This window comes from Schistocerca nitens, chromosome 3 (genome assembly GCF_023898315.1).
Source record: "Schistocerca nitens isolate TAMUIC-IGC-003100 chromosome 3, iqSchNite1.1, whole genome shotgun sequence".
Classification (NCBI taxonomy): domain Eukaryota; kingdom Metazoa; phylum Arthropoda; class Insecta; order Orthoptera; family Acrididae; genus Schistocerca; species Schistocerca nitens.
This window is the reverse complement of record NC_064616.1, coordinates 363,976,663-364,003,855: the sequence shown is the minus strand read 5'-3', so window position 1 is coordinate 364,003,855 and position 27,193 is coordinate 363,976,663. Positions and strand designations below refer to the sequence as shown.

The following is a 27,193-nucleotide window of genomic DNA, read 5'->3' as shown; positions in this document are numbered from 1 at the left end:
ATTTTTATTGTATGGTGATGATAAATTCTTCATCAGTATGAGATTATCCCTGGATGAATGAGTAAATAAAAACGTCAATAAAACAAATATAATAAACATTTCCATAGATTTATCTAATCAGGTAATGTAAAATTCAGTTCACATGGGTACAGTCATACATTTAACAAAACAGATGGCCTATATAATCTTTTTAATAACGGAGAGTCTAATTTGACTTTTTTGTCCCTCCATTAAGCTGTGCACATTCCCACTTAATATTAAGATGCACAACATTGACAATTTCAGTAACTCGCACAAGCAAGAATATAAAAATAGAGGGAGAGGGAGGGAGGGAGGGGGGTAGAGAGAGTGGGGGGGAGAGGGAGTGGGGGAGAGGGAGTGGGGGAGGGAGTGATGGAGGGAGGGGGGAGAGGGAGGGAGGGAGGGAGAATAAACACGGATAGTTTCAGTTTAAAATAATGCAAAGAAGCTGCATTACAGGAACACTTATTACATTTCACTTTGTTCTCCACCACTGAAATCCAAGTACTTCACTTTTTTTTAAACAGACACACTGGAATGGAGAACAATCCATGCACCATTGAACAACAGAGAAATACTTCACTGCAGCCATCCAATTTCTTTTTCCTCAAGTCCCGATTGTTTAAACAGAGTTTTAGCACAAAACATGACACCCCTATCTCATATCTGCAGACTGTATATACCTGAAATCACAAAACACCGTCAGAGGATACAAGCAATTGGGAACAAGAAACATGACAATATTTTTGTTAAGAAAAATTGCTAGCGTTTAATGTCAAAACTTTTTTAATATCTTTCAAGAAGATCTATAATGAAAATTTATGTCCGGTTTCCATGCAATCTGATACTTACAAACTGTCAAAAATAAGACACAGCTAAAATATGGTATCCTGAAAGTGGTACAACACATATTAGACACTCAGCAAGAAGAGGATGCCAAACTGAACTGAAAGATGCCTTACAGAGCATTGGTCAAGTTAAATTAGTGTCATCTAAAAGACTACATAGAAATATGGCACAATGTGTGTGCATTACACTCTCTTGGCTGCCATATTTGGTAATGCAATTCCCTAGGTTTTTTGTGGCACCTTGAACTCAGCATGTTAGTACATCTTAATGTTATCTTTACTGCATATTTTCACTGCACAACGTGCAACTTGTAGAAATCTCCTATGTTGTGTGATAGGGTTATGTCTTGATATATATCCAGTTAAAGTAGTTAGTCTGCTTAAGTACTACAAGTCACAATTGCCAATAGCTGTACTATGTTTTCTAAATAAAATACTTTCCATCATTAGAAGTATGCTGAAAGATATTTATATATCCACACACAAAATTTTCTTACAAGTGAATCAACTGCTTCATTAGAGATGCCATAAAATACATAACTACAAACAATCTTTATTACAGCATTTGCTGGATATAAATAATTTAAAAAATGACATATAATAACAACATGGAGTTTCTTTAATGTAGCAACCTTTTAGAAATGAAATACCTTTGGATGAAACTAATTTAAATCTAATTACATAATTTGCTTTAGTTTTTTAGGTAGTCTGAATGTGGGGAGGGAATCGATGGAATTCTCTCAGCAATTGTTCAGCATTTAAAATCTTCCCAGACCATCTTGCTTCCCTGGACACTGAAACTGCATTCTTCATCATGGCAGATAACAGGTTAATACCATGAGTGGCATAAGGATAGCGGAATTGATGCATAGGTGATCAATGGCTCAGAAAATAACATTGCTAATATGATTTCCCAGCTCCACTCCCCCTATTCTTAAATACTGTGTTGCAGTATTTGAATACATCTGGCTGGCTGTACAGTGTCTGGTTAGAATTGTTAAGAATTCATTCTGATGGGTTTCTTTCACCCAATGTGTTACCTACCAGATAGTCTCATACTGGGAAATGGCCACTTAAGTGCAAATTATCTATTGGTTCCTATTGAGCAATGTCTGCAAGGTCTGGAGAGCATATTGAGGAATGACAGTGGAGAACAATCAGGTACCAATTCTAATGAGTATACTTAAAAGTGATAAAACAATAATAAATTCAATGAGGAATAAACTACAACAATTTCCTATAAATTGTGTACGTTTCTAGTTGATATTTACTGCATAACAGAGTATGTTGAATTTTTTCTCATATTTTAATACAAAAGGAAGTAATCATTCCTCTACTAACTATCATCTCTCTAATGAAATCCTGAAATCTCCAAAACAGATCAAAAGTGGTGCACACAGTAAACAATGTAACTTTCGACTAGTAGCTCAGAGTATTATGCTGTGTGGCGATTTAATGCTGGGCAGGATGTAATAATTTTGGATGCAAGTGATAAATGAAAGTATTTTTATGTGGCACTACAGAATGAAACAGTTCAATTTTGTATCTATGCTCTGATGTCCTGTGGGTCATGTTACCTGTACAATCAACCTCATTTCAATCCTTCAACAGCATGGATGTCTCTGTAGGATCATTTTTACATACATCTACATCTGTACTCCACAAGCCACCGTACAGGGTACTCTGTACCACTGCTAATCATTACCTTTCCTATTTCACTGAAACAGAGCGAGGGAAAAATGACTGTCTATATGCCTCCGTATGAGCCCTAATTTCTCATATCTTATCTTTGTGGTCCTTATGCACAATGTATACTAGCAGCAGTAGAATCATTCAGTAGTCAGCTTCAAATGTCAGTTCTGTAAAGTTTCTCACATGTGTTTCTTGAAAAGGATGTCCCCTTCCCTCCAGGGATTCCCATTTGAGTTCCTGAAACATCTCTGTAACACTTACATATTGTTTGAACCTACTGGTGTCCATATATTTAAATGAGTTGCCTGTGTCAAGCATGACACTAGTAACACTTTATCTGAACATTACAGGTTTGTTCTTCCTACTCATCCACATTAATTTACATTTATCCACAATTAAGGCTAGCTGCCATTCATCACACCCAACTAGAAATTTTGTCTCAATTGTCTTGTATCTTCCTAGTCACTTAACTTCGACACCTTACCATACACCGCAGTATCATCAGTACACAATCACGGATTGCTGCCCACCCTGTCTGCCAAATCATTTCTGTATATAGAGAACAACAGCGGTCCTATCACACTTCCCCGGTCCTATCACATTTCCCTGGGGCACGCCTGAAGATAGATTTGTCTCTGATGAACACTCACTTCGAGGACAGAATACTGGGTTCTATTACTTAAGAAGTTTTTGAGCCACTCATATATATGTGAACTTATTCCATATGCTTGTACCTTCATGAACAGCCTGCACTGGGGCACCGTGTCAAATGCTTTCTGAAAATTTAGAAGTATGGACTCTGCCTGTTGCCCGTCATCCATAGTTCACAGTATATCATGTGAAAAAAGGCAATCTGAGTTTTGCACAAGTGACGCTTTTTAAAATCATGCTGATTCGAAGACATAAGTTTCTCAGTCTCAAGAAAGTTTAACATATTTGAAGCGAGAATATGTTCAAGGATTCTGCAGCAAACCCAAGTTAAGAATATTGATCTGTAATTTTGCAGGTCTGTTCTTTTACCCTTCTTATACACTGGAGTCACTTGAGCTTTTTCCCAGTCACTTGGGACCTTGTGCTGGGCAACACATTCACGATAAATGCAGGCTAGGTAAGGGGACTTCAGAAGGATGTAGGTTGCAGTAGGTACTGGGAGATGAAGAAGCTTGCACAGGATAGAGTAGCATGGAGAGCTGCATCAAACCAGTCTCAGGACTGAAGACCACAACAACAAACAACAGGTAAGGGGACAGTGCCGTACAGCAATCTTTGTAAAACCAAACTGGGATTCCAGGTGGCTTGCAGAGTTTGGATGTAGATGTAGATGGTACATGGTAGATGGACCTGGTGATTTACTTGCTTTCAAATCTTTCAGTTGTTTCTCTACAACAGGGATGCTGATTTCTACGTCATCCATATGGAAGTCTGTACAATGGTGAAATGAAAGTATGTTTGCATGAGTCTCCTATGTGAACAATTTATTGAACCTGAAATTTAAAACTTTGGCTCTCATTTTGCTATGCTCGACTGCCACACCAGACTGGTCAACAAGGGACTGAAAGGAAGCCTTAGACCCACTAAGTGGTTTTACATAGGACCAGAATTTTCTCGGGTTCTCTGCCAGATTTTTTGCTAAGGTGCGACGGTGGTAACTGTTGTATGTTTCGTGCATAGATCTTTTCACAGATACAAGAATCTCTACTAACCTTCACTTGTTGTCATTTGTGCATTCTCTTTTGAACCACTTCCTCAGCATCTTCTGAATTTTGTTATTAAACCATGGTGGACCTTTTCCACCATTTATCCACTTACTACGGAAATAATTCTTCAGACCAAAACCTACAATCTGCTTAATCTTTGCCCATAATTCCTCTACATCCATCTTACTGGAACTAAGTGATGTCAATTCACTGTTTAAGTGAGATTTTGCTAACAACTGCTTATTTGCTCTATCTAGCAGAAACACTCTCCTAGCTTTCTTGACTGGTTTATTAGCTTTTGTAATCACAGTTGCTATAATGATATTATCGCTAATCGCCATTTCTATACTGACACTGTCAAAATGGTCAGGCCTATTTGTAACTACAAGATCTAAGGCATTTCCATTGTGTGTGGACTGCCGAGCTAGCTGCTCAAGACAGTTTTCAGAAAACATGTTCAAAACTGTTTTGCATGACTTTCTCTCTGTACCACCTGCAATGAATCAATAGATATCCCACTCTATACTCGGTAGGTTAAAGTCGCCTCCAACTAGTATTGAATGATCTAGGTATTTACGCACTATTGACCGTAGACATTCTTTGAATGACTCTAGAACTTTCACAGAGGAATCAGGTGGCCGATAAAATCGTCCAGCAATTAACTTGGTTTCACCTACACCTGTTTTAAATGGCCAGGTAACTTCACTGTCACACTCCACTTCGACCTCAATAGAGACTATTTTTGTCAACTTCAATGAACACTCCCCCTCCTATGGCCTATAATCTGCCTTTCCGATATAAGTTCCAAGACTCGCTACATATCTCAGAGCTTTCCACCTCAGGTTTCAGCCAGCTCTCGGTCCCAAGAATAATTTGAGCACAAGAACTTTCTTAGAGGGTAGTAAATTCGGGAGCTTTATAACAACTACTTTGGCAGTTTACTGATACAATTTTGACAGTTGAAGTGTCCTTATTTTGAACGCCGTCTGACTTCCCTTGCTGTGAATTGACTGGTGAGTGTTCCTCACAGCACCTCAAACAACAGTCTAGCCTAAGAAACCCTCATGTGCACTCCAAAAGTATTCTGCTAGCAGAGTTGCTGCCTCCATTGTGTAGTGCACCCCTGACATAAAGGAGGTCTAAAAATCTGCTGCCAGAACTGTCAAAGAGTCGACAAAGCCTTTGGTTGACAACCCCCACTCGGCTCCAAATCAGAAGACCCCGATTAACTCTGGGAACAATGTTGCAAATTGTGAGCCCTGCTTGCACCTCCACCAACTGCCTGTATGAATTGAGGATGGTCTCAGAACCCATGTGACACGTATCACTGGTGCCGACGCGAGTCACAACTTGCAGACGACTGCACCCTGCACACTCGATAGCCACAGGCAAGACTGCTTTCACTTCTCAAAATAGAATAGCAACTGGAAAAAGTCCAATGTTTGTGACGTAATGTTCATTTTGGTATCAGTAGAGGGGTGAAGGCAACTCAAAATATTTGTATCGAGTGGAGGCTAGTCCTATCAGAGAAATTGCATTAGGAAAGGATTTTCTTGTTTCAAGAAAGATTATTCTTGCATGTATTATTTTCAACATTCAGGAATTCTTGATAATTGTCATATTTGAAGAACAGCAAAATTTAACATTCATGCAACATTTGCATTTAGGTGGCAAGGTTCAGAAATTATGATACCTTTATGTCAACTTCTGAAGAAGAAATTAATGGCTGACCCCTAAGAAAGTACATCTCCTTGAGCTAAGCGCGGTGTGAACAGATAATATTTGGCATCCAGTGGTAATAAAAGTATGTTATGCAGTATTAACTCCTCCCGAGGGGTTTTTCCATTACAGGTAGCATCTGTTACTTACATCAAGTGTTGCTACTACACGATAAGGTACTCTGCTGGCATCACCAAAAGAACTATCAAGAAGTTTATTTGGGAAGTTGTTAATCATGCACTTATTCTTCTGATCTTCAATACTCTAACTGTTTACTTTTCCCATTCCCTATTGAACAACCATCAAGAAAATTCCTTTCTGGGTAAAACTGCAGTTCAGATCTGGCTTGGTAACCTCTAACTCTGAATCAGTATGCTTCTACAAGAGTGGAAGCGATGAACTATCCAACCACTTTCAGACTCTATTAGATAATGTGAGAGAATACATTGCTGATGATTAATTTCTATCTCACATTTACTGTTATGTATAATAACCTAACGGAAAAATGCTATTACAGAGTGTGTATGTGGACAAGGAAAAAAAATTCCTGGATTTTTCACGAATTACTCTGTTAAAAATACACTTTCTCCCAGGTGAAAATACACTTTTTCTGTTTTAAGTGACAGTATACTTTTCCTCATAGCTGTAAACTTATCAGTCCTTTGAATGGTTATGTTACGGTTTTATACACCGGCATAGAATTTCATGACACTTTAGAAAACAAAACTCGGGGAAAAAAAACCGTTTTGGAAAGATGTTTGATGTGCAGCAATAGGTACACTGCATATTCTCGTATTACAAACTTATAAATTCTAACCGTAACAAACACCGCATGATACTTTCTGAAGCACTGAAATCGAGAGCGCGATGCGCTTTTGTATGCCAATAATAGTTCATGTCACGTGATCTCGCCAGCTGATGACAGCGAGTATTCAGAGCATAGAACAAGTGTTGTAGTCAGTCAATAGCAACATTATTGTTAAGTAGTGCGAATACAAAAACAGGAGAAGTTAATGATTTAAATTAATATAAATAGTGTTGTTACAAGAAAAGAAAAGCTTTCACATATAATGTTGATCCTTTTTGCGTGTATTACATTTTAAGATACATCACACAAATGTGCCAGTAAACTTTTTAACAATGACATAAATGTCTCATCTTCTGGGTTCGAAGTTCTTCTAAATGGTCGTCCTCGAAGAGTTGATTTTTAGACAAGAGTCAAATGCTCTGCGGTTTAAGAAATTTATCATACATTCTCACACTTAGTTCATCTTGCATAAAAAGGAATTTACTTTGAAAGTAACACTTTTCAAACAACCATTCACAATATTTTCCTGCGACTTGTTAAAAATGGTTTGTGTCAGCAGCTGCCAGAGAGCGCCACATAACAGTCATTGCCACACGTGCGCAGCTACGATGACATGGGAAGCCCACATGCGTAAAACATTAAAAGATCTTACATTATACCATAAAAGAAACAAGATAATACAGGATACTCCATGAGCATCAGAATTTTGTAAACCATACTGAAATGCATAATTTGGCTTAAAGTACACATTCGTATGTCCAGATCAGGACATAAATTTTCTTGGAGTACCAGTACTGTATGATCTCATGTTCTTTATTCTGGCATAATGCCAGTAGTGAGATACAGTAATATCCTTTGTTAGTGTATTGGTTCTTACCAGTCAAAGTTACAAAAATTTAACTGAAAACTAAAACAATAAAAAAATTCCCGGAATTCTAAAAAATTCTCAGATTTTCCCAGTTTTCTCCCAGATGAAAAAATTCCCAGATTTTTCCCGGATCTCCCGGTTGTCCCGGGTCGTATACACCCTGTATTAAAATCTGCAGCACACTAATGTGAATTAATTACAGGTTATCACAGTAACCTTACAACAAATGCTTATTTTAATAAAACATAAAGTATCTGTAACACAATCATGCCTCAATCAGCACTAATTACCAAGACATTATGCACTCTGGACTTTGAAATAGTCTGTATTTTCATGAAGTCCTGTATCTTACTCAAGAGTATGGAAATGAGACAGTTGGAGTGGATTCATAAGGAAACCCAGTATTCACAAAAACCAAAAACTGTGGCAGCGGAAGCAGGAAAAGGTTTTATCAAGTGTGCAGTATTTTTTGTTTTTCACCCTTACACTATGGTGTACTGGAAGTAGTGAGAAGACTACCACAAATAAGTTTTCTCAAGATATCCTTATTGATTTTCAATCTGGCTGCTTGTAGCTCTGTCATGGAGTAGGTGAAAGTCTGACCTCCATTGAGACTGGAACCAACAGCTAAGGCAGCTTTCACTTTACAGCATGACCATGTTACCTCACAGCAAGTGAACAGCTGCAGCATTCATCTTTTGATCATTATAGACTTAGAAGACATTTTTCTTAAGAACAGTGTCACCAGGCTAACCCCAAATAGAGAACACAAATGACAAGACAATATATCACAGACAGGAAAACATGAACATCAACAGAGTGACTTCGTAAGCTACGAATAACAAAGTTCCAAATCAAGGAAGTTTATTGTGCAAGTATACTATATGCAAAGACCAACTTAACGGATTCAGCAAATGTGTGCTGTGTAAGTTCAATTCCAGCTTCTGCTGACATTAGGGTGGAATCAGTTGTCATCAGAAGGTGTAACAAGGAACACAAACACTGACAGCAATTTATAAAACAAGTCTTCCTCAAGAAAAACTGCCACTCTGTCCACAAATACTAAAAGGACAACAAGTATCATCTACTCTTAATGTTTACGATACAATCACTGCTGAAGTTTTGTCAATAAAAGCAAAAAGAGCCTGTGCTGAAGAGCTTTTCAGCTTGCAGTACACTTAAGACAGAGAAAACCCCCAATTAACAATAGGTTCCGAGCTGTGAGTGGTGCTGATTTTCTATGCTGAGCCTCATAGTTGGCGCAGAATTTTATTAATTTAGTCCCTGATGGTTTCATATGGATGAACCTCCAGGCTACCACAATATGAGAATTACTGAGGTGTAATGCAGTGGCACAGGTGGGCAGTTGATCCTAGGGCTTGTTGAGACTATTCATACAATGCTTATTCATGACATCAAACTACCACTATTTCATTTTATCCGTGGTCATTGTTAGCTGTATTACACCCCACAGTTAATTTCTACCTGTGTAAGAAATGCGCAACAGTGTGTGAATAACATCAACCTCCCTGCACCCTACACAAAACACAGATACATTATATGCCAGTTAATCACAGCAAAGTGGCCTAAACTTTTATCTTCCTGCCAGCAACCTAATTCCCTTTACTGCATACTATCATCTCATATTGAGCAAGCAGTGAAGGAAACAAAAGAAAAATTTGGAGTAGGTATTAAAATCCATGGGGAAGAAATAAAAACTTTGAGGTTTGCCGATGACATTGTAATTCTGTCAGAGACAGCTAAGGACTTGGAAGAGCAGTTGAACGGAATGGACCGGGTCTTGAAAGGAGGATATAAGATGAACATCAACAAAAGCAAAACGAGGATAACGGAATGTAGTCGAATTAAGTCGGGTGATGCTGAGTGAATTAGATTAGGAAATGAGACACTTACAGTAGTAAAGGAGTTTCGCTATTTGGGGAGCAAAATAACTGATGATGGTCGAAGTAGAGAGGATATCAAATGTAGACTGGCAATGGCAAGGAAAGCATTTCTGAGGAAGAGAAATTTGTTAACATCGAATATAGATTTAAGTGTCAGGCAGTCATTTCTGAAAGTATTTGTATGGAGTGTAGCTATGTATGGAAGTGAAACGTGGACGATAAATAGTTTGCACAAAAAGAGAATAGAAGCTTTTGAAATGTGGTGCTACAGAAGAATGCTGAAGATTAGATGGGTAGATCACATAACTAATGAGGAAGTATTGAATAGAATTGGGGAGAAGAGAAGTTTGTGGCACAACTTGACTAGAAGAAGGGATCGGTTGGTAGGACATATTCTGAGGCATCAAGGGATCACCAGTTTAGTATTGGAGGGCAGCGTGGAGGGTAAAAATCGTAGAGGGAGACCAAGAGATGAATACACTAAACAGATTCAGAAGGATGTAGGTTGCAGTAGGTACTGGGAGATGAAGGAGCTTGCACAGGATAGAGTAGCATGGAGAGCTGCATCAAACCAGTCTAAGGAATGAAGACCACAACAGCAACACATCATCTCATTACAGAGGCAATTAACAAGTCTTACATTCTATCACACCATGTTTTGTAGTCACTCCCTCCCCCCACTGTGGATATCTCGTAACTTATAATACTGGATGCAGACTTATACCTACATTACAGGCTTCTTGTTGTCAGCTCTTGTGACAGAAAATTTTGCTGATGCTCTGAATATGAATTCTTAATGTAAATATGAGTAATCTGTGTGGTGAACATCTGACATTTCAATTCTTCCAGCCCCTCCATTCAAAAGTAGTGAAAGTAAGTGGCAGAAAAGCACCTGTGAATTAATAAATAATAATGTAGTAATAATTAGTGAAGTTTGGCAAACTCCTTCAGTTATATGATGATTATTAAAAGCTTCTGCTTTGATTAACACAGAAATGAAGTATGAACTCGAGGGTTTCTAACGATTCCTTTACTTAATTTTACTGTGGTCATTTCCAGATACAGTACAGGAATAAAAAAATCTCACTTTAAATACACTTCCGCAGTGAAATTTCAATCTATGGTTACAGCTGCAGTAGCATACAGTTATGGAGTTATTGATAATGCAGTCATTCTTTCATTGTTGTAATGGTGGCTAAGACAAAAAGAGGTAAACTTCTCGCAAAGCAAAAGACGAAAGAATTTCTAATTTAGTTATAAAATAAGTTGCAGTTGGAAAAATTAAATGTTCTAACTCACTGACGCTTATTACACAAGACTTGTTCAGAATATTTTATTAAAGTTACATGTAAAAATACAACGGAATGGCCAATCTGACGTGTCAAAACCTACCCTGAAATTTTTCACACAGGATGCATACACAGAAAGAAATGCAACGTCAACATTTTAACTGCTAAGATTCACTGCAAGTATTTTAAAAAAAAGTGTTAAAGCAACTCATTCCTGCTGCACAAATAATGACTTGCAACGGTGGTTTGTTGAGGCCTTCCTGCCCACCGCACAATCTAAGAACAAGCAGAAGCAGCCACGACATGAGAAAGTAATGTGCAGTCCAAAGTGCACATATGCAGATTTTAAGAACGTAAATCATGCCAAACACATCTCAAATCAGTAATTTTCTGAATAACTTGTAGTGCATAATTATATTTGTCATACAAGTGATTGTCAAAAGAAAGAAAAATCAAGCCAGTGTATTATGTTACATTACAGATGATTTCCATTAATTGGGGCTTTAATTTGTTGACTAAGTATTTTACAACAATTCCTGTAGTACAATTTACAGCGGTTCCACCTGCTTTACTTATTTCATTTGTTGTCCTCGGTGTCGATGTACTGTGTTGCTACACTGGCTGAAAAATGAGGTTTGTAATTTAGACATTGACTACTGTAAATAATGTAGCTGACAGATGCACAGTTGCGTTTCACTGTCTTTTACTTTCACTTTTCACCCCCCCCCCCCCCCACTCCCCCATCCATATACACATTTATATGGCCAGTGCACTACTGTTTAACTTTCCATAAGCCTCATTATTAGTTTTCAGGCAAACATCCACATACTGCTACAATAGTTTCCTATTGAACATCTACGAGCAGTAAAACGTCACCACAACATTCACAGTTCTCGAAGAATAATGAGGTATGTATGGAGCAGACACTGTCATTGTTTTTACACACAGCCTATTGGTGTAACACTTATTTCACTGGTAAGTTGATGCATTGTTGTCATTCTAAGCAACGCAGATTCTGAGTCTGAAACTTGACCATGGCCTGACTGTCTCGTGATCAAAAATCGGGCCCTTATATATCATCACAATAATAGGCCCTGAAACTACACATTGTTTAAAGTTAAATTTCCAGAAATTAGAATTAAAACTTAAGATTAAATTAACTGAATACAACAAAAAATTCTGTCTTTGTAACAGTTTCTTTTACTACATGGGTTAAGCTGACTTATTTGTTTAATTGATGAAATTAACATATAGTTATGTAAACACTACTTTTGACAAAACTGTTAATTACTTTGGAATTAATTAAGGGCTGGTTTTGCTAACATGTTTATGAATAGAGCCAAATAGATCCTTTAAGAATACTATTAGTTGTTCCTCCAAACGTTTATAATTAGTACAGAATTTATACTTGTTTATATGTCAACAATAGAATTCACGATACAAAACAATTACTGATTTCACCGTATAACGAAAGATACTAACTAGGAATAGTCAAAATAAATTAGAAAATCAATTACATACATAAAACTAAGCACAAAATTAGATCTGGTGTTATATTCTTTAAAACTGACTGCCAACCTTTCTCTTTTATGAAAATGCAGATTATACTCGTGTATGCTAATGGTAAATAGTTAAAAGCAACAAAACAAATTTAAGGAGGCAGATGGCAAAACAAGAGGGGAAGAAAAATTATCCCAGTTTGCTTCATCACAAGTTCTTATGATAATTTTTGAATAATATATATTTTGCTAACGGTGAAAGATTTCCTTGTTTATTCCCTGTAATCATCACAAAAATGCGAAGTGGCTATTAGATGACAAAACAAACACTTTCCTTACACCAGGCACACTGGACAAACTATTGAAGGATTCAAGCACTTCACAGTAACTACTAGTTTTATTTATACAGAACCGGAATGGAGTAATAAATGGTCATGGCCACAGTTCAGCATATTATGCTGTGTACCGGGCAACCAGGCATACTTTATCAATTTCATAACATGTGGCAATGCAAACTGACAATGCAGAAATGACTGTAGTTTAACAATACTGTTCTGCGGATAAGCCTGAAATGAAAAGAAGTTATCGGAAGTTACAGTGTGTGTCAGTTTTCTGAAAAAATGCTTTACATTGTTGAAATATTTTTTTATTGAGAGGCAGAATCACGCTATTAGTTCAAGGTGGAATTTGAATTACAATGACAGCCTTTTCATCATCATTCTAATGACACAGGTGTCATTATGTCCAGGCCAAGGTTCCAACAAAAGCAATGAATTATTTTCCACAAATGGTAAGATGATGTTTTAGATGTAATATTTAAAATTATTCTCTCCCATTTTTCCTGACTCTGCTATGCAGATTACATTATTTTTACAAGTAAGCAGTTATTTTTGCAAGTAAGCAGGTGTTTTATTTTTGTCCAAATTTGTCTTGATGTTCCTGAAGACAGATATAAATCTGCACAAATAGTAATCCACTCAATAAATGGCACTGTTGTATACAAATGTGTCATAGCATCCATCTGCTGCACAAGCAACTGTCTTTTATTTGCTCGAAAGGATAAAGTGCAGTTTTCACAAAGTTTGAAACGTGGTACTTAGGGAAAGGCAGGATTTAGTGTGGATGGGGCCGTACTCAATTATGGTTGCTCAGTGTCTTTTTTTCAAATCATGTACACTTTATTTGAAAACAATTGCAAATAAGGTTGACAATAAGGAACAATGATCAAATTTGACTGTTAAAAACACAATGTCAAATAAAAATTTCTTAAGCAAGTTGCACTCATTATTGACCAGAAATTCAAGTTATTTGTCAGCTGAAGGCCCCAATTGTAATAACTCAAAAACAATTAGATGGCTGAGGGCCTAGATAGCAAATTCTTAGGAACAAGTTAACTTCTCCAAGAAATACTAAAATATTATAAGAGAGGACAATCATTTTTGTCACCTGAAGGCCCCAATAGTAATAACTCAAAAGAAAATCATCACAATCTGACCAATTCAAGAGAGGAGTGGTCCTCAGACAGTGCTCCAAGGAACGACCTGAGAAAGTCGCTTAACTTAACCAGATGGCAACTCAAACTAATGACAGTTTAAGCACAGGCCAACACTCTAGCAACATCTACCTAGCGTCTGATAACCAACACAACGTTAGAATAACCCAGGCAAGGCAGAACCGACAGACAGCACTGCGTCTTCAAAATCTGGTGTTTGGAACATCCAGCAGCAGAAGGACCCACTATGACCAAGGTAGTCCAAAAGAAACAAATATCCGAACCACAATCAAGGCGGCTGTCGAACTACACACCTTACCGGACAGCAATGGCGAGGAAAGATACACTGCCGCGAAAATACGCTAACCTCCAACTCCACGAGGCAGCCAGCAGGACATTAACAATGAAGGCTTCAGATGGAATTAGAAAATTCACTCTCATGGAAAAATTTAAAACTTGATTTACCACCTGGATACTACAATTTAGGATTTCAGGAAATGACTCATCCAGTTGTGAAGCTCACTGTGTAGCAGAGAAACTCAGGCATTCTAACAGGATATAGCCTACCACAGCTTCTTGTAGGCTGTATCCAAGGGTTAGACTGGCATAATCAATATGGGGATGGCAGAGAATCGTGGATTCATGCCGAGAGTGTAGAAAGGCAGACTGCAACCCAGTTGTTGACTTTTATAGTCCGTAACTCACTGGCCAAGAAAAGTCTAGTGGTATCAAACACAGTCCTTAATTTGAGGAAGGAATTTCAGAGAATGTATGTTTGGAGAAAAGCATTGAATGGTAGTGAATCATGGACAGTGGTAAAACTGGAACAAAAGAGAACTGAAGTATTTAACATGAGGTGCTACATAAGAATGTTGAAAATTAGGTCAACTGACAAGATATGGAATGAGAATGTTCATCACAGAATCAGCAAAGAAAGGAACATGTGGAAAACACTGACAAGAAGAAGGGACAAGATGATAGGAAATGTGTTAAGACATCTGGGAACAACCCCCATGGTGCTACAGGGAGTTTTAGAGGGTGAAAACTGTAGAGGAAGACAAATATTGAAATACATCCAACAAATAATTGAGGACATTGGGTCAAGTGCTATACTGAGATGATGAAGTAGCAGAGGAAAGGAATCTGTGGTGGACCACATCAAACCACTCTGAAGACTGATAACTCAAACTCATTGGTTTTGACTAATACTCCATTGTCTGTTCAATGCCACCCTCAAGCCAGATTCATTAAACATAGTGAGGGAGTGGCACTTGAATTATATAGTTACATGGGGTTAGATTTGATTATGTATTCAATCCGAGCACAGAGCTGTATTTTGCACATTTTCAGTGCTCTGAAGCATTACCATTCAGAAAAACAAGGGTTATAGGGTTCCAGGTAACATGTGTTGTGCAGAAGGAAAGTGAGGGGGTGGGGAGTGTAGTTGTCAGTCACTGAAGTTTGGGCAAATTGTATCACCAGATGGCCAGCCATGACAGTAGTCATATTTCATTACACCATCCTGACAGACGCTTGGGATATCAGTCACTTTTTGCTGACCGCAAATATAGAATTGCTTGGTCTAGGTCTATGAGAGAGAGGTAAAAATTATGGTAGCAGATTAGTATCTTTTCCAGCATTCCTATTTTCGTCTTTTTATGAGGTAATGGGCTGTAGCTCAGGGACCTTTAATGATGATAAGAGTGTCTTTCAACAGATGGTGCTTATGTTAGTGAAGTGCCCTTCTATGGCATTCAATGGCCACAGTTATCTCCTGTGTCCACCATTGGGCTGGCTTCTGAAGGGCAGAGCTTGAGGTAAGTTGTGTGGCTTGTGCTGCTGAGTGTAAGATCTTGGTGGTTGTGTGTCTCAGGTTCTCTTCAATGATCCCATGAGGGGATGTATCAAACATTATGTAAGTGGTAAAAATGTAACAGACAGCATTCTTCAAGAATCCAATGTGGGAGGGGGGAAGGGCTGTCAAGCTGAATATTGGTATGATTGGCATAAAATGATTAGGTAGTTATCACTATCACAGAGGTCACTGGAAAACTTCCATTGAATAAAAGGGTAAAAACTAAGGCCACAGACCATAGTGTTGATGGCTGAAAATGATTCTTGTGTTGTACTAAAATGAGTGGGGAGTCAATATTTAGTATATAAAAGCCAAGATTTAACAACACTTTTTCCATTAATTTACCACAATTAGTTGTCTCAGAGCTGCTGTATAAAGAGTTATAGGTATTCAAACAATCTAGTAACTTGGATATGAAATCTCCTCTCTTTCAGATTGAGAGAGTGGTCTGCAGCATACAGACTTTGAAAACGGGTATTCTATATTTCTTCATATGTACACCACCCCTGTAGTATTAAGTGATATTTGTTCACTAAAGATGGTCTCAAAGACCATCGTACATAATCTGCCAGAGATTATTTTAGTGCCAATGTGGTTCTCATTGCAGGCTTGATAATAACATAAAACTAGAGAATATTTGTTGGGGATTAGGCTTCCTAAAGCGAAATGGTAACCATTTAATGAAGTGAGAGCCAGTTTTTCAATGCAGCAAGGTTGTGACAGTAACCTTTACAATTCTGTTGGATTGTGTGTGTGTGTCCCATGGCAACATGAAAAGTACAGAATTGTTAATCTCAGTTCTTTAGGTTTAGTATCACTTGTTGATTGTCATCAATTACCATGATTTTGATGGCAATAACATATAATGTCCTCTTTGGAAGAAATTTCACATTGCCTACACGTAATGAGGAAAACAATGGATATTATTCATACGAAAGGGCCGAAATAATTCACTTTCCATCCCAGGGATATCATCACAAGAGCCAAAGAAAAACCTCACCGCTGATCAATAAGTAATGCTGGGCCAGTGACAGTAGTGTTAAAAGATTTACAGCAGCCATTCAGAAATCTTTCATTCAACACCTTTATTATTATATAAAGTAATATCATATAGTGCTTTAGAGTAACAACTTTTGTTACTGTGAGAACCGCAGTGGACAACACATAATTACAATGGTATAAATTTCTGTAACTCATATTTGGGCCATTCCATTCAGAAAAAATACCTCATTACCATGACGGATTTTGATGAAATTAAGTGACCATTTGCACATATTACCAATGAACATTGGTTCGATTTTACTTTCACCAGTTTTATACAGGGAGTTTCAGAAGTGATGGTCAATAATCAGGGAAATGACAGGAATGATCATTCGAAATTAAAAAAGTCAACACACACCTTAAGAGCTATGAGCAATTCTTGATCTTCGATTTGCTGACTGAACAGAAAGCCAAGATGCAGGAATCCAATCATAAAGAACACACGAAAATTTTAAATTTATCACCTATAAGCTGGGCAATCAGAGTCACAGCAACACATTTTAGGGTATTAGAAAGAATGCTAAAGTGTGCACAAAAGCTTAAGGCAAAGAAGGGAATTCTAGCACTTTCTGAAAACTGCCAAGGAAAACAATTACCACCTGCAGTTGCTGGCAGAGTGCAAGTCGCACTGAAGGTGATGAAATAATAGAGTACGCCTTGGAAAAAAAAAGGGCAGTACGCCAGTTAGACTTTCATGCAGAGAGACATACATGCAGAAAAAATTCTTGCTTAGCAATTTACAGCAAATGTACGTGTGCTACAGGAATCAAAAGGGGTCAGAAATAAGGTTCTCAAAATTTTGTGAACTTGGACAAGAATGACGTGTAACTGTTGTATTAACTGGAATGCACACCGACTGTGTTTATGTAGTTCACCAGAATTTAATCATACGCTTAATGGAGCAGTAATAACTGAAAAATATAAGAAGCCTCTCAGCAAGGCTGTTTACAGTCCGGAATCCAAACAATACATGCTAGATCCCTATGAAAAGTGTCCTGGACCAGAATCTGAAGCACCCGCTCTTGCCAGCTATTTCATATACCATGATCCGCAAAAAATTATTGTGTACAAGCAATGGAACCATACTGATCAGGACACACTGGACACGAAGCAAATGGCAGAGGATGAATTTACTGATGTTCATTTATCAGTCATGATGCAGTGTGAAGTTTCCATGGGGAAAACAGCTACGCAACTGCCCATGCATCTGCCATCTAACTGTGCCAAAATCAGAAGGTGAAATCGGAGTTATTGCATCGTCAGTGACTGTGTGCTACAGGGCATAATTACTGTACTTGTTTTTATCAAGGAGCTGATAAAATATGTAAAAACACAGCTTGCTCAAATAACCCACGACTATTATTTCAGTGACAGTTCCAGCATCCAATCAAACATTTTCTCAATTTGTGCTATCATAAGAGAGACTTTTAAATGTTGCCAGAAAACAATTTTTAACTGCAAGTCATGGAAAGTCACAATGTGATGTGATTGGATGTATAACAAAGCAATTAGCAGTGAGAGGAAATTTACAACGGCTAGTTAACAGGTAAATTCTTACATCTATAGATCAGTTTCGCTTCTGCACTGAGAACATTAATGGCATTAAATTTGCTTTCATCAGCAAAGAATGAATTGAACAAAATAAAGCATCACAAGAAGAAATGTTTAAATAGGGGCATACTGTAGTGGGAGCTAGAGACAATCATCATTTTTTGTCGACTGATGAAACAACAATTCACATCAGCAGAGTTTCAAATGAAGTATCATCTTTTCTGGCTACAACTACTGACAGTAGTGAAGAAGGTATATTAACACAGGACTGTTAGCCAGGGCAGTGTAGTGCATGCATTTATGGAAAAGTGTGGAGTGGAAACATCTGTGAAAATTCCACTGAGCAGGACATGTTAACTAAGCTTTATGCACCGCCATGGCCGAAAATTCATTTTATACACCCTCAAGGAGTGACAAGTACCGGGTTTCGGAACATAAATTTATTACAGTTATTTCTTCTCATCATCAGTGACATCATCTGGTCAACAGTATAGTTTACCTTGTGATATGTAACAGCAAATTAATGAAACCCAGAAATATGCTAGTAGCTTGGAGTATACATAAGCTTATGAGCCTAAAAGAGACTACTACTAGCTTTGGCCTCGGACCTTAAAAAAGAATCAATCATTAGGCTTGGGACCCTGTGGAAACAAGCCCATACAAGACTTTGAATCCTGTAGTAAAGAAAGCTACCCATGATTGCTCTTGCACAGCTAGGTGCAGCCCTTACGATGATGGGGATACCAATCTCCTTACTTTAAAAGAAACCAGCAATGGCTAAGCCATTGTGGGTCATATCAATACACTTAAACAATTTTTCATCACTACGCTTACATTCCACATAAACCACAAACTATGCGAACACAAAAATGCTATTTTTTAAAACTAGACTTAAATTAGCATATTAGTAGCATTGCAAACTAAAAAAAGACACATTCAAAATTCCTAGTAAAAAAAAAAAAAAAAAAAAAAAAAAGACTGCTATGAACCTTACCAAAATTTATACAATACAGCAATTGGGTAAAACTTGAAGTCAGTTTGGAGTGTTGTAGCTATACTGCAATAATTTTACTGCTCTGATCTCCAGTGCCTTAATAGCACACAGTTACACTTTGAAGCTTATAACTAGCTTGATTCTGTAGTTAACTAAAAAGTAACATCAACACACACATTTCTCATAAAAATATTGTCAACAATCCTCAGGATATAAGTAACATTTTTAATGAGTATTTCATAGATATTGTAGAAACTGACTTTTATGCTGCACATAAAGTACATGTTGGAAATCATGTTAAGGTCAAGTGTGAACCTGGTCAACTCCCTGAAGTTGAACTCAAGGATATTTTGCAGCTCATCAAAGGATTTAAAAGCAAAAAATTTGCTGTCTGGGATGAAATTTCTCCATTTGTACTTAAACAATGCCAACATAATCTTGTATATCCTTTGATACATCTGTGTTACTCAATATGCTAAAATTGGCAACTGTTAAACCTCTCTACAAAAAAAGTGATAAACAATTAGTAGAAAATTACAGACCACTCTCTTTAACTTCCATACTTGTTAGTTCATTGAAGAAAAAAATTCTGAAATATTTGATAGAGGATTATAATATGCACAAAGTCCTAGGAGATTTTCAGCATGGTTTTAGGAATGGTCATAGCACCAAGACAGCAACACTACAATTTATCCTGGAAGTTCTTGACAAAACTGATAAGGGCAAGCATCTAGCTGGAGTTTTCCTAGATCTATCATAGGATTTTGATAGGATTGTTCATGAGTTGCTCGTGCCAGAGATGGCATCAGTGGAAAACTTCTGCATCTTATTACATCCTATTTAAAAAACAGAAGACAGTATGCTGCAGTCACACACAATAATGGAGAAACATTAAAAAGTTACACATCAATGGTTAGGAATATTAAATTCAGTGTGCCTCAGGGATCGATAATCGGTCAATGTCTTTCTATTTGCTATGTCATCCTCCAAATACATTTAAAAATGATACCTTCATTACAACATATGCAGATGACACTTCAGGGATTTGTCAGGGAAATGGTATTTAATCTACGTATAGAGGGAAAAAATTTTATAGATATGGCAAAGGCAAAGTTTGAAAATGACAACCTAAAAGACAACTTACAAAAAAAAAGTATAATTTCCATCAGTGTTGGTGATTTGTAAAATTGTACTGATTCTCAAGTTAGTTGGGAAAATCTGCAGTGAGTGTAAATTCTTAGGTATATGCATGGATAGCAAACTACTATGGACACAACAAATTGGCAATGTGCGTGCAAGACTAACATCTAGCTAATATGTTTTGAGAAGAATAGCTCCACTATGTCAACACCCAAACAATGAGGCTAATGTATTTTGATTAATGCATCGCTTTCTTGCATACAGTCTTGCATTATAGGGTGGCAGCTTATAAAACACGTGTAGAATGAGTATTTAAACCGCAGAAAAGAGCTCTGAAAATATTATGCAAGGAAGATGGTAGAACATCATGCAAGGGATTGTGTCAAGATTTTAAAATTATGACTATCTATTCCTCGTATATGTTTGAAACAATAATAGTAACTGTGGAAGATAAGAAATATACATGTCGTAATGCAGAAATTTGTAAACACACACACACACACACACACACACACACACACACAAAACTGCAAACAGTCCATATATTAAATGAACAAAATATTTTAATTCACTACCTATGGAATTTAAACTGTTAATGGTGAAAAATTCAAAAAACATCTAAAATCATGGATCCTTGAGCAGTGCTACTATAGCCTACCAAAGAAACTTTATTATGTAAAGTAATTTGGACTGTATACTTTAACATCTATTACAAAATTAATTTAGATTATATACTGTTGTATCTATTGTACTACCAACTGCTATGCATATAATTACACGTTTCACGCAAATAAATTACAGCAGAAAAACTGGTTGAATATGTCACAATGGGTCACGAAAAAAGAGGGGACCCTTTTTTTAAAGTTGTTCTGACTCAAACTCACTTCTTACTCATCAGGACTTGTGATCATTCTTACAGAAACCACCAACTACATCCTATATTTGTAGAAATATGGAAAGCAGTAGGAGAACACAATTTTACATTCTAAGACTTTGTGTTGGTAAGTTACTGCAATTAAAGTTTCAAGTTCCTGATGCATTTACTTCCAGAAATACAGAACAAAAATAAACATCCCTCCCCTGCACCCCAATCAAGAAGCTATTTTCTCGACCAAATTTGCTACAAATTATCCATATCAAAATTACTAATGAAATCTTTTTTTATTATTTCACTTAAGAGAGCCAAAAAAGTTGTACAAGATGACCTAATTTTTCTTTTTGTCATGAGAATATTACCAGAGATATTATGACTCAAAGTTGCTGTAAACTCTTAGATACACTGTTCAAAGCTGCACTGTGGGGTCAACACAAATGACACTGCAAGTATTGAACTGATGATCATAAAACTTCACCAATGTTTATCTGAAATGTGTGAATGTTCAAACACAATTTCATCAACATCCACTACGGTCTTGCGGGAACCTCTAGATCGCTGGACACAGAATGACCCATTTCACAAATTATCTTTGTGCTTGCACTGACAATTTTTCAGCTAACAAGATCTTCATTTCCATGTTATGTACCGCAGTTAAACCTCTGTTAATCACACAAAAATTTGTTACATGGTCACTCGTGCAGATGACAGGTGTCATACACAAAGCAAGCGGTCTATTTGTATACTTGGAACAGTCTTTATGACTAATTTTATGATTTTTTTACTAAATCTAAATATAATACCAGTAATATTCATACACAGTATAATATATTCTAACGTCTGATCATTGAGGTGTGTGTAACAATGCAACTACTCAACGAAAGAACAGGAAAATGTTTATTTCAAAACAACGACCTAACTACTAAGCATATACAAATGGTAATTTTGTGACAAAGTGCAAACAACACTGAAATTAGGAACACATTATTTGACAACACAGTTTACACATATGTCTTTCAGGAGATTTACACATGTCCAGTTGTTGCATGTAGTGCACCATCTACGAGCTGTTTTATTTCATGCTCTTCCACATATGTAACTCCTTCCACATGATCCAGTTGATTTTTCTGACTGTTCCACAATTTCTTGAGTGCATAACAGCAATTTAGCCCTCCTCCGAACTTCACATGGAAGGCTTTCAATAAGGGAACTTCGCTCTATTTGAGGCTTTATTAGTTCCCAGCTGATTTTTTTCTATAAAATCAACCCTTTTTACAACCTGATTTGAAGCCATGGAGTGGTATTTATATATGCATAAAGTATTTATGGCTGCAATGTTCAAAATATTGTGTAACAGTACCACAGGCCACCTTCTTGTATTACATGACACATTGTTCTTCTGACAAAGCTGATCTAGAAGATCTACCCCCACTTTTGTAGCAAACTTGGTCGAGAAAATAGCTTCTTGATTGGGGTGCAGGGGAGGGATGTTTATTTTTGTTTTGTATTTCTGGAATTAAATGTGTGATGAACTTGAAACTTTGATTGCAGTAACTTACCAACACAAAGTCTTAGAATGTAAAATTTTATTCTCCTACTGCTTTCCATATTTTTACAAATATAGGATGAAGTTGGTGGTTTGACCAGTCATCAAACAAAGCAGGCACTTTAAACCCATACTTTCGTCAACAGTAGGATATTCACTAGGTGAAAAATATTTTTGGCAATTGTTCATGAATAGTTCAAGCACCTCTCTGATAGCAGCCAACTTGTCAACATCTCTGCGAACACCTCTATCATGTATATTATCAAACCTCAACAGAAACCTGAATCGGTTTTCACTCATGCATAAATAACATGATTCAAGTTCGTTTCCCTTTTAGTTATCTCACAGTTTTGATATACTCTTCCTAGAACATCTCAAAGATCCACAAAGATATAACGAAGCAATGAAAGCTCTGAATGCTATCACATCTGTTTCTTTAGCATCCTTTTCCTTAGAGAGGTTACCACGAACTTCATTGATGTATATATTAGAGCATGTTGTGATGATGCTTATTATGTTTTCATCCAAGAAAAAATTCAGAATTTCTATTTCTGTCTTTTTTATATGACCTTGATTTTTTGGTCCAGGCAAGTGGTAATAATATTACATGTTCTACTTCTAACATTCGTGGGATATTTATTTTTCCTCCATTTAGTTATTCCATCTTTCCTTAAGAAAATGCATCCTCTTGAGTTACTACTTCCTGTGACTCATATTTATAATTTTCTGACACTTTTTGTTCTGTTCCTGAATCACGACCGCTTTCATGAACACAATCCTCAGTCTCTGAGTCAGTGCTATCACTGAGAGCATCTTCTTAACACAGCTCATTGAACCATTCCAGCCATACATTAGGATCTCTACTAAACTCTGTCCGAGGTGTTTTTGCCTTTGACATTTCTTGCGCAGTCTAAAATAAAGGGAATACTAGGTAACACGGAAGATAACTGCAATCAGTTTCAGTACTCCTAAATTTACGCACATGAAAGATCGATTGAATCTAGGAAAGCAATAAAGTAATACAGACTTACTTTGATTTACATTCTGGCAGCAGAGCTCGCGCTGATGACCAGTGTCCTCTAGACTATAATAATGTTTCATACACAATGACTGGAGCTAACAGCCGAGTAGTTAACAGAAAGGTACTGAAAATGGCGCGAACTCTATCCAGCCTTGTCAGACAAATTGAGCGGGAAAGTCATGTGGATGACGAGTGTCATCTGTGTGAGCAACGGAGGGTTAACAAAATGATGCTTCTGATCGGGAGGTTCGTTTCCTTCCCACCCCACAGATCAACGAATATAAACTGCACCCACAATAATAATAATTTTAAAAATCCTGCTTACTTATTTCTACTGCAATTAATCTCCATTAAAGCAATTCATATATAATCTGCAACTTTTACTGAAATTATGATCCTAATAAATACTGTAAATATCAGTAATTAAACTTTGCACTCATATATACAGTATTCCAAATAAAGAACATGCTGTTGCAATAGTGATAGCGTCTGACCATAATTCAGTAGCTGAAATGCTTGAAAAACTCAGCAGCACATATATTCTTATGACCCTTTCTAACTACAGGATGTATTAGGGTGGCATCAACAAAATTCAAGGAGTGACGGATCACATACAGGCTATCATTTATTGTTAAGCAATACAGTCTTTTTCATTCCCTTTTTTCATCAGTTATGTGCATAAATTAACAGAAGATGTTCAAACAGTCAATTTTGAGCTTCACGACATGCTTAGCTTCGTAGAAATTACCATCCATTTCCATCATGCATGAAGAATGGCAGAATTCTCTTTCACACTGTGGAACATGTTGCCGATTCTTGAAATCTGTTCAGCTATGGTGGCAATTGGAATAATGTACACCATACACCTGACATGCAAAAACTGATGGTCAGGCACTCCACTGAATTGTGCGGAAAGAAGTACAGTTTTTAGGATATGATTACCAACAATTCCATCCAAAATGTTCATAGAAACAGATCCAATAACGATCATATGTGGGCTCTTCCAGTCTGTTCTTACTGTTAAAACAATGAGCTTGTGGGAAGTAGGCCCACCATCTGTAAATAACACTCGTGTGTGTGAAAGAAAGCATCATTAGTATTTTGATGAAGGAACCACTGCACGAACTCCATTTGATTATTGAAATTGAGTGGTCCTAGTGCCCGAAGCTTCTGAAGGTATACACATATACGCTGTACTCCAGCAATATCCACTGAACATGCCACAGCAAGTGTGCTGGTTGAAGACGCATTACTAAAACTATCATGGCATCTTCTAAACTTGGTGTTCTCACAGCATCATTTCTATTGACAACATGAGGATGAAGACTTTCTTGGAGAGATTGATAAAGTGCAGTAAAGACATATAAAGTGAATGCCTCCAGTTAAGAAACTAATGTTCATAGGCACAGTAAGTGTGACTTCTATTACCTCTCGCTTCACTGTAATACTTAATCATACCACTGGGCTTAAACAATTCACAATCCATGTTTAATCTGTACCCTCACATGTAAACAAATGATAAAGCACACAGAGGGCTAAACAGCAGAAAAATAACAGCCAGCTGCATACCGTGTATTGTGTACCATGACAAATGCATCGCACTGATTAATGACAAATGCATCACACTGATTAATGATGGAGTAAAAACAGTATGTTCCTTCACCAAAAACTATCCTCAGTTTGTGGCCAATTGTCCCTCAAAATTTGTTAGGATTATCATGAAACTCCTTGTTGATTGGCTGCACAATCTAACTGCATGTTACCCCGCAATGATTACACTACGTGAAAATATTCAGATGTCTTGGTGTTTCATGTATTTAAAAATGATACCTTATTAGGAATCATCTAGTCAAGTGTAGACCTGGAAGTCTTTACCTACTACAGCAGAGAGCACACACTATTTGACTTAGGACTCACCTCTCAGCTTCTGGTAGAACTACAACTTGGACTGTGTGTTCTTTCATAATTTATGACTGCCTGTTTCACCAAAGGCACTATCTGTTTCCTTGAAGCATCTTTATTCAGCTGCCGAAAAAGTACTACCTTTCCACTGTCAGAAATTTTTTTTATGGGTTGAAGCTGAAGATTGGGAGTCTTGGATTTTGTCAGGCTATCTGTCAGCTGATAAAAAATTTAGGAAACAAAACAAATTAGCTTATAAAACATTATTTGACCTACCATCACTAATATACTAAACACAAAAGTTGACATGCATCATCATAAACATGAAAATACTATACCATATGTGATGGTTGGAGCATCACAATAATCTGTTAACTACAATTTGCATTATGTAAATAAACATTAATTTTGGAAACAAAGTCCTCTACCACACCAAATGAAAATGAAAGCCACTTGCCCTGTGGAGTAGCTTCGCTTATTCAAGGGGAACAAGAAACATTCCTCCTGCAAGTTCATAACTCACTAGAGAATCTTGATCAATGCAAAAATCGCTCATTTTCTGGGCAAACAGCTAGAATGCCTCCTAAACATTTCACACTGAAATCACTGTGTGTTCTTTGCAGGAGCAAAGTTGGCTGTTATTTCAGGGAATATAGAACTCCTGTCACCATGAAATGAGCATCTGCTACAAGATCTACACAAGCAGAATAAGAATAATCAAAATGCAAATTGTTATCAGACACCACCACAAATACAAAATTACCAATGTTGTTCAACATAGTACACAGATCCTATCACAAGCTGTCACTTAGGTGGAAGAGTTTGAAGTTCTAATTATGGAAATCAAAGGCCATTAAACAAACGCACACACAATCCACAAGGTGCTGATTTCAGCATCAAGCTACCTGCTAAAATATCACACAAAATAGTAACTGATGATATCACACAGGAACACAAAATCATAAGATTGACGCAGCACTGCAAGAATGGGCCAAAGAAAATCACACAAGCGTCCTACATAACCCAAAACTACTACCATCATTCAAATGAAACAGACGGATCCTAATTTGATATTCATAAACTTCAATGTATGAATGATATGTTTTACAAACTTTTGCTTTTTCTCCACCTCCAGTGACATAAGACTAAGTGCCAGTACAAATGCCACATCTTTCTTAACTGAAAGATACACACTGAACCAAGGTGAAAGTCTGTGCTGAATGCCTGTGACCAGATTATTGGCCTAAATGCAACAGCACTAGGAGCAAGAGGTTGGCGGGATCATCGCATCAACCACATTTAAATTCTGGGAAAGATCACTGGTACTCATTTGAACGTAGCTTGAGTGGACCAAGAGCCATCCAGGATGGACTTGAACGAGGAAAAATCCCTGCTCCTATCTGGGATTGAACCCAGGACCTCCAGGGCCAGT

General features: G+C 37.2%; 1 protein-coding gene across 1 annotated transcript in view; it reads right to left on the bottom strand.

Annotated features, from left to right (window-relative positions):
• Positions 1–373: 373 nt before the first annotated feature.
• Positions 374–27,193, bottom strand: part of LOC126248312 (exopolyphosphatase PRUNE1-like) — a 204,237-nt gene continuing 177,417 nt past the window's right edge. The window contains exons 6-7 of the mRNA XM_049949186.1: positions 25,777–25,980; positions 374–704 (exon numbers count right to left, since the gene is read on the bottom strand). Coding sequence (XP_049805143.1) covers positions 25,780–25,980 — 201 coding nt within the window. The 3' untranslated portion in view covers positions 374–704; positions 25,777–25,779. The remainder of the gene's footprint in view (positions 705–25,776; positions 25,981–27,193) is intronic.